At 34.6% G+C, this 9479-nt stretch overlaps 1 protein-coding gene across 1 annotated transcript; it reads left to right on the top strand.

Moving 5' to 3' along the window:
* Window positions 1-8326: 8326 nt before the first annotated feature.
* On the top strand, window positions 8327-8959 carry LOC148790156 (uncharacterized). The gene has a single exon (XM_088892210.1). The coding sequence runs from the start codon at window positions 8327-8329 to the stop codon at window positions 8957-8959; it is 633 nt and encodes a 210-aa protein (XP_088748336.1).
* Window positions 8960-9479: the final 520 nt, after the last annotated feature.

Here is a 9479-nt window from a genome sequence, read left to right on the forward strand (position 1 = left end):
GGTGTGAAATTTGTCATTTGTCTAAGCATCAAAGGCTACCTTTTCCAACCAGCAGCATCACTACCCAACAACCCTTTGAATTAATCCATTTGGACACTTGGGAACCATATAAAGAGCCTTCAATTACCGGAGCCACATATGTTTTAACAATTGTAGATGACTATTCCAAAGCAACTTGGACCTTTCTGATGTCCCACAAAACCCAAACACTTGCCATTTTCACTCAATTTTTTAACATGGTTAAGGCCCAATTTGATAAAACTATCAAAACCATAAGGTCTGATAATGGAACAGAGTTTACAAACCATGGCTTCCAATCTTTTCTTCTAGCAAAGGGGTATTACATCAAAAGACTTGTCCTTATACACCTCAACAAAATGGAATTGTTGAAAGGAAACACAAGCATCTCTCGCAAGTGGCAAGAGCTCTCATGTTCCAATCTTGCTTGCCAAAAAAATTCTAGGGACATTCCATCCTTATGGCTACTCATATTATAAACAGACTACCCTCATCAGTGTTAACCTGGAAATCTCCTTTTGAAATCCTATTTCATAAACACACCAAATTATACCAATTTAAGATGCTTTGGTTGCTTATGCTATGTGACAAATACACTACTTCATAAAAACAAATTTGATCATAGAGCATTTAAGTGTATTTTCATTGGGTATAGTCCTGGCCAAAAGGCCTATAAGGCCTATGATTTGGAAAAACATGAAGTTTATGTGTCCAAAGACATAAAATTCTATGAGCAAATCTTTCATTTCAGAACCAATTCAGTTTCTATTGACAAAAATCTATCATTTGTTTTACTACTACCTTCTCCAGATGATATTTCAGAATTTTTACCAACCCCTACATCAGATGCATCATCACCCATACCAACAACAGGTGAGCCCAGTGAAACACCTATTTTTTTGAATTCACCAACCTCTGAACCGGCAATAGAAACCATTGGTCCACCTTGTGATTTACTTCCTGAAACTATAGTCCCAGTTACTGCAGACAACCTACCCCCCATCAGACAGAGTACTAGAGTTAAAACGAAACCAGCTTGACTTACAGACTATGTTACTAACTTGGCTTGCAGCAATGTTAGAACTCCTGACAGAATCCTCAATCAGTCACAGATTCATGCATCATCACCTCACACACCTCCAACATATCCCTTTATTCAATCACCTTCACTTTCTGCATCATATTTATCATTTTTAGCTAATGTGTCAAATATTCAAGAACCAACTTCTTATAATCAAGGCAGTACTAATGCTGAATGGACTAAAGCAATGAATGAGGAATTAGAAGCATTAGAGAAGAATGAAACTTGGGAACTCACTGATTTACCAGAAGGAAAAGGGGCCATTGGTTCCAAATGGGTATATAAACTGAAGTTGAATCCGGATGGTAGTGTGGATAGATACAAAGCTAGGCTGGTAGCCAAAGGCTTTCACCAGGTGGAAGGGATTGACTATTTTGATAGCTTCTCTCCTGTGGCCAAAATAGTATCTGTAAGAATTTTTCTTGCAATTGCAACATCTAAATCTTGGCCTATCCATCAATTGGATATCAATAATGCATTCTTACATGGGTATTTAGATGAGGAAGTTTACATGCAACCTCCAGAAGGGTATTATAAGTCTGCCAAGGGTCAAGTCTGTAAACTGAAGAGATCACTCTATGGGCTTAAACAAGCCTCAAGACAATGGAATGCCGAATTTAGTGACAAAATTAAGGCTTTTGGTTTCCATCAATCAGCTCATGATCACTGTTTATTTGTTAGGCACTCATCTGATTCCTTCATTGCACTGTTAGTGTATGTAGATGATGTGCTTTTAACAAGTACCTCAGAAGCAGATATCATTTCAGTCAAACAGTACTTGGATAAGCTATTCACTATCAAAGATCTTGGCTATGCCAAATATTTTCTGGGCTTGAGATTGTTAGGAGTTCTTCAGGTACCGTTCTCAACCAAAGGAAGTACATTCTTGACATTCTAACAGATGCTGGACTCCTAGGTGCTAAACCGACTAAAACACATTTCCCTAAAGATCAAAAGCTATGTGCAAACAAAGGCACCCCACTAGCTGAACCAGAAAGATATAGAAGGCTTGTTGGACGTTTATTGTATTTAAATATTAGCAGGCCAGACATTAGCTACTCTGTATAGCACCTCAGTCAGTTCGCGAACTCTCCATGTCAGTCACACTGGGAAGCTGCAATACACTTGCTTAGATATCTAAAGGGTTGTCCTTCAAAAGGCCTTTTTTATCCAGCAGACAATTCTCTTCACTTGGAAGCTTTCAGTGATGCAGACTGGGCCTCCTCCTGTTCTGAAACTAGAAAATCCTTAACAGGTTTTTGCATTTCTTTGGGCTCAGCTCTCATTTCTTGGAAGACAAAGAAGCAAACAACAGTCTCAAGATCATCAGCAGAAGCAGAATATAGGAGTTTAGCAGCAATGGTTTGTGAACTTCAATGGATCTCCTATGTTCTCAAGGATTTTGGCATTCAATTAAAACTTCCAATTCCTCTTTGGTGTGACAATCAAGCTGCTCTACACATCACTGCCAATCCAGTGTTTCATGAAAGAACCAAATACCTGAACATTGATTGCCACTTAGTCCGAGAGCAGTTTAAGCAAGGCTTTATCAATCCTCAACAGATCTCCACTCATCACCAAGTAGCTGATGTTTTTACAAAGCCACTTTCTGGTCCTAAATTCAGCAACTTCATGTACAAGTTGGGTTTGTTTGATATCCACCAAACTCCAACTTGAGGGGGGGATATAGAGTTACTTACCTTCTTAAGTCATTCTTTAATTCCTTTTTCTTTTGTCTTTTACTAATTAAGCTGGCTTTTTGTTATTGGCTGGCACTCTGTATATAAACTCTGCCCCTGTAACCCTTTTCGACGGTGAGAATGAAAAGGATTTCTCTCCGCTTTCTTCTTCTTGTTGCTTTACTTTTGTTCACTAACCATGCAAGATCGTTTGCGATCTCTTGTATAAGTCTCAATGTAGACTGATTTAATGGGCTCATGTAGTGCTAGCTCGATCTCTCCCCCAACTACTTGATTCACTAAGCACTCCATCTCCATGGTATGCCTAAGCTCTGAGGATGTCATAGCTTGGTTGGACGATAGCTACGTTCACTACTACAAGTTCTCTCACTGAATTGACATTCTAGTGTCGTCCCAATCAAACAAATTATGTCATGGACAAGGCTTAGTTTCAACTGGCCCTCCAAACTCTCCTCATGCAACTTAGAGCTGGAATCGGTCTTCCCTCCCTTGCATCTTGGGTTTTTCAATGGGAAGAATTTTTGTGGAGCCAATGGCAATAGGGTTTAAGCTGGACTGACGTTCAGCGTGGGTCTTGGGATTTGGTATTTGCTGCATTAAAGAAAGAAAGAAAGAAAATGGCATATTTTGAAAATTTATTGAACAGCTAAGGATGTTTTTGTCTTTTACATATCTGTTAGACTTAACTTTTGAAAGGTCAGCATTGTATATATAAATAGGTTTTTAAAGTTCATGGTACATTTAAGTAGCTAGGTTCCTAAATATACATGGTATATATAAATAATTAACCCAAAAATTGAAATGGATATAGAAATAGATATGAATTTTAGGCAATTTAATAGAGTAATGGAAGAGGAGAGAGAATTAGTGGCATGTGTTATTGAAAGAGAGAGAGTTAATGGCATACTTAATAATGAAAGATAATTAAAAAGTTAATGAGAAAGAGGAGAAAGCTAATGGTGTGTTAATGAGGAAAGATAAAAATCTTAAAAGTGATTGGTCACTTGAGTTATTTTGTTCAACTTTAAAATTAGAAAAAAATAAAACAAACAAAAAAAGGATAGATGCTAAGGATGCAATTTTCCTTGTCCCCATCAAATACTTGGCTATATATACATACATATACATTATATATTAAAAATATACATATATAATATTATTAAAATGGTAATATTATACATTAAATATATACATTTCAAGATATATTTAAAATATGTTTATATTTAAAAAATATCTTATTATAAGTAAATCTATTTTCTAAAATAATTTTAATGTAAAAATTTTAGGGTTCGAGTCCTTGATAGGTAACCCATCTCTTGGGGATTGGGGATGGAGGGTATTTTCTATTGTCAACAAAGAACGAAATCATGGGCAGGGATTTTTTTAAGTTGGGATCGAGGATGGGAATTATGGACCCCACTCCAAACCTACCCTGTTGCCATTCCTAATAGATGCCCTTAGAAAACAACCAAAATCAAAAAGTGCCAATTTGGTACATTCCCTTTTATCATTGTATATATATTATAATGGAATATGCCAAGCTGGAACTTTCCTTATTTCATGTTATTTTGAATTTTTCTTATTTTAAAATTGAACGAAATAACTCAAGTGGCCAATAAGCTTTAAGACTTTCACCATTAACTCCATCTCTTCTTTCTCATTAACTTCTTTAAACACATTAGATATATTTATACTAAATTATAATTATCAATAAAAAGCAATTATATTGAAATGGATATATATTAGGCTAAATAATCTACTTCAACGTAAAAGATAATTAATTTTTTAATTAATTTATATTTTAGAATAAATATTATTTAATTCACTGTGCAAATAAAACCATTGTTTTAAATTTTGACTTAGAGGCTGAATAGTTTTTGCCTCTAGGTCACCGATCAAAGGTTCAACTATTCGGGTTAGACAAATCAAAGCATAACAAATCATCCATTTATATATGTATAATATGATATAATAAAATTACATTTTGTGTGTGTGTGTTATTTTAGATTCAATTTGTACCTTATATTTTATTTTTTTATTTTTTATAAATGAAAGAGCTGGAAATTAAAATTTGAGACCATAAAATAAGTTTTTTTCTTTTATATAGTGCAGTTGCAAAGATCATGAAAAGCTACCCAAAATAAAAGAAGATCACCCCAATAAGACAACTAAGCACAAAGTTAAGTTTCCTAGAAGTTTTCGATACATTGTATATTGTAGCCCGTGACCCAATGATTAGATTAAAAGGATCAATGGTTCAACTGCCTAGGTTGAATAGATTTTGACCAAATCAATGACTTTTGACAAAATAATAGGTTTTAAGAAACCTAGAACTAGAAATAGGTCTAGTGATAGTTCGAATGGTTTAACCATTTGAGTCAATGATGAGTTGAAAACATTGAATAAAACATCATAAAAAGTATAGTCCATTTATATTCCATTTGAAATAATAAAAATAAATTAACCATAGTAAAAATAATTTATTAAATTACTTAAATAAAATAATAATTATTATTATTGATATAAAACTAATACAAAATTATCCAACAATTATTAGTTTTATAATTAATTTTAACTAACGGACTTAAATTGCATTCAAAAATAAAAGTTTAATATAATTAATTAAATTTAATAAGGATTAACAAAAAATTATTAACCTTAAATATCGTTTAATTAATTTAAAATCAACTTAAATTCTATTTAAAAATGGGAAAATTATAAAAACCTCATTAGATTTTCTAACAATCCTATGAAGCTCCCCTATATATGTATTGACCTTAACAAAAAACCTCCCATATTGTTTTGAAAAAAGGTGTAAATACTTTCCTTCTGTTAATACTCGAAATAGAAAATATTGATGTAATGCATTAATTTTATTTAAATATCAAACTTACCCTTAACTAACTTTACTTAGAAATAATTACAAATCAAAAATATTTTGGTAAAAAATATTTTTCAACTAAAAATAATATGAATATATCTACAAACCATAAAATTTTAAAAATTAATAAAAATTGAGCATTAAGATAGAAAAATAATACGAATTTATCTAGAGCATAGAAAATTAGCCACTCTCACTAAAGTGTGACTTTAATTGTGATTGTGAATAAACTAGACATAACCCAAAAAAAATGTTTGAATTGGACTTAGATGAACACCTTTTAATTGAAAATGTCATAAACTTTCTTCTACAGTTCTTAATAAAATTCATACATCACATGGGTCTCAACTAGTTTATAGATTTATTAGGTGTACAACTTATAGTTTAGATATATAACAATCAAAGAGACAAAAAATGAAAAAAAAAAGCAAAAATTGAGTACCTTAACTTAGAAGAAATGGAAATGAGAAGAAGATTGAAAAAAATGTAGAAAGAGGAATTAAAAAAAAATGAGGAGAAGATTTTAAAACTCAAAATAAGAAAAAATTATAATACGGAAAAGACATGATATGGGAATATATTTATTCAATTAAAGCACTCCTAAAATTTGATAAATACCATCTTGTTTTTAACTCTTGATGAATAACATATTGGTGACTTCTTTTATCATACCGGTTGATTGGCTGTAAGTTTAGTTTAACGGATATGATGTGTTTCCGATATCATAGTCGATAAGGATTAGATTGTTGAAATTTGGAAAGGAATAAAGATATTATATATTTGAGTTGGAAGAGATTTAATACTGGATCCGTTAGACGCGCGTCAGCGTCGCAACCGATGAATGTGAATCTGTTCCGGGTGTGGGAAAAAGTGAAGGGCAAGGCGAAATAATTACGGAAACCGAAAGTGTTCAGGGAGAAATTCATCAAACCCGATTCGTTGAAGCAATGATATTTGATAAAGGAATATGCGCGCAGTTGGAAGACGTCGAAGTGTTGTCGCATGTTAGGTTGAAGCCGTTTCTGTAACACCTTGGGTCTCCAAAGCCGAACGGGTAAGGAACGGTGATGTTGCCGCATTTGTCCTGGCAACCGGGCTTTGCCACCGACGGGGTTGATGATACAGCCGCTGTTGCTTACCCATTCGGCTTTGGAGACCCAAGGTGTTACAGAAACGGCTTCAACCTAACATGCGACAACACTTCGACGTCTTCCAATATGTTAGCCCATATAGGTTTAATGGGATCTTATTAGGTCAAAATATAAAAGCTCCTAGGTTATGGTTTCCAATATGTTAAATCATCTAGCCGCCCTCTTGCTCTACTCCATTAGAGTCAAGAGCTGAGAAAACCTAAGGAAGAAGGAAGATTTAACTGAGGAAAACCACAGTCGACCTACCATTGATTCATCACTCATTTTGCAAAGGTTTCTACTACTGCGATGGATACATGTATGCACGTTTAAACCTCCTTGATAACTGCAGCATGATATTCTTTGGGGTGCAACATGTCTTCTTGTTCTTCATACATGAATGATATTGGTATGATTCTGCAAGACTACAGATTGATTTGCTCCCCCTGATTTATTCTTACAAGTGATATCAGAGCCTTATATCATGTTCGGTTATTTGGATTATCGTTTTTTCTTTTTATCGATTTCTTTGTGGTTGCCTCTCGATCGATGGATACAGTCGTTCGGCTGTATCGAACAGCCATGAAGCAAGGCTGTGTTGACCAAAAAAAAAAAAAGCATTGATGATTCAATGCGGTTTTGGTTTCAGCCAAAGGTAGAGACGCATTGATTATTCGGTTTCGCTTTCAGTCGACCAAAAAAAAAAAAAAACAGAAGATGCATCGGTGTTGCGTCTTTTCTTGCGATGCCTCTCTGGAATCGGTGTTGCGTGTTTGGAACCCAAAAAAAAAAAAACAACGACGCATCAGTTTTGCGATGCGCCTCTGGAACCCAAGAATGAATTTGCATGGAAGTAATCTTGAACCTTTTTGACTTTGTCATGCATGCGATGAATACAGTTTTGGATGAATATTTTTTTTCTTTTCAAATTAAATTGATTGAAGAAGCATGTTACCAAAGTAGCCTCTGCAATGTAAAATTAATTTGATTTGAAATATAAAGATTTTTTGTGTTCATTGTCCATACGGACATTGATCGGCCCAAAGGAAGGTTGATGTTTGGCCGGGCAGTGAACACACATGCGATGATTTGAAATATGAAGATTTTGTGTGTTCGTTGTCCATGCGGATATTGATCGGCCCAAAAGAAGGTTGATGTTCGGCCGGGCAGTGAATACACATGCGATGATGAATATTGATATTGTAAAGCTATTATCCATGTGAATAGTAGTCGGTCCAAAGAAAGGCTATTGTTTGACAGGATTTATTATCAATGTTTGATTGTTGCGTTGAGAGTACCATTTACAATTGATGTTTCTGTGAAAACACTAAATGTCAAGTTGTGTTGGGTATCTTGCCTTTGTAATTTATATTATTATTGATTATATGTTGTTTTTGTTCTCTGTTCAATTTCAACAACTGCAAATAATGTTTCTGCTCAAATCAGTGCCATTCCCATGCTGAATGGTACAAACTTCAAGATCTGAAAAGAGAATGTGGAAATCGTTCTCAGCTGCATGGATTTAGACCTTGCGTTAAGGACGGAGCGACCCATCCCGGCTAAGGACAATTCCAATGAGGCCAAAGTTGAGAAATGGGATCACTCTAATCGTATGAGTCTGATGATTATGAAACGTTCCATATCAGAAGCGTTTCAGGGCTCTATTTCTGAGAGCAATAATGCTAAGGAATCCCTTGTGGCGATACAACAGTATTTCACCAAGAATGAAAAAGCGGAGACTAGCAACCTTTTAGCTACTCTAATTTCTATGAAGTACAAGGGAAAAGGAAATATAAGGGAGTACATACTGGAAATGTCAAATCTTGCCGGTAAACTAAAGGCACTAAAGTTAGAGATAAATAATGATTTGCTCGTGCATTTAGTTCTCATTTCTCTTCCTACACAATTCAGTCAATTTAAGGTGAGTTATAATACTCAAAAGGAGAAATGGATTCTTAATGAGCTCATTTCTCAATGTGTGCAAGAAGAAGAAAGAATCCAGAGAGAAAAGACGGAAAGTGCTCACTTAGCATCAACCTCTCCGAATAATAAAAACAAGAGGACTAAGGATACTGCAAATGGAATACCCACGCAGAAAAAGGCGAACAAGCAAGGTGATGGATTTACCTGTTTTTTCTGCAAGAAATGAGGACACATGAAGAAAGAGTGTCCCAAATATGCCACATGGCGCATAAAGAAGGGTATGTCTCTCACTTTAGTTTGTTCTGAGGCTAATTTAGCTTCTATACCTATAGACACTTGGTGGATAGATTCTAGCGCTACTACCCACATAAGTGTGTCTATGCAGGGTTGCATCTGGAGCCGATCGCCAACTGATGCTGAAAGATTCATCTATGTAGACGATGGCAATAAAGTTCCTGTGGAAGCTGTAGAACATTTTAGATTGATTTTAAAAACTAGTTGTTATTTGAATTTAGTTGAGACATTTGTAGCTCCGTCATTTAAACGGAACTTAATTTCTATTTCCTATTTAGACAAATCTGGTTACTTTTGTGGTTTTGGAAATAATAAAGTTAGTATTTCTCTAAATTCAAATATTATTGGTACCGGTATTTTAATTGATCATCTTTATATGTTAGAAACTATTGCTTCCCACAATGTAGTCCTACATGCAAGTACTAAAGGTGCAAAGCGTAAATTAACCAATT

Source organism: Nelumbo nucifera, chromosome 7 (assembly GCF_055504915.1).
Source record: "Nelumbo nucifera cultivar China Antique chromosome 7, China Antique-T2T, whole genome shotgun sequence".
In the NCBI taxonomy this organism is placed as follows: Eukaryota; Viridiplantae; Streptophyta; class Magnoliopsida; order Proteales; family Nelumbonaceae; genus Nelumbo; species Nelumbo nucifera.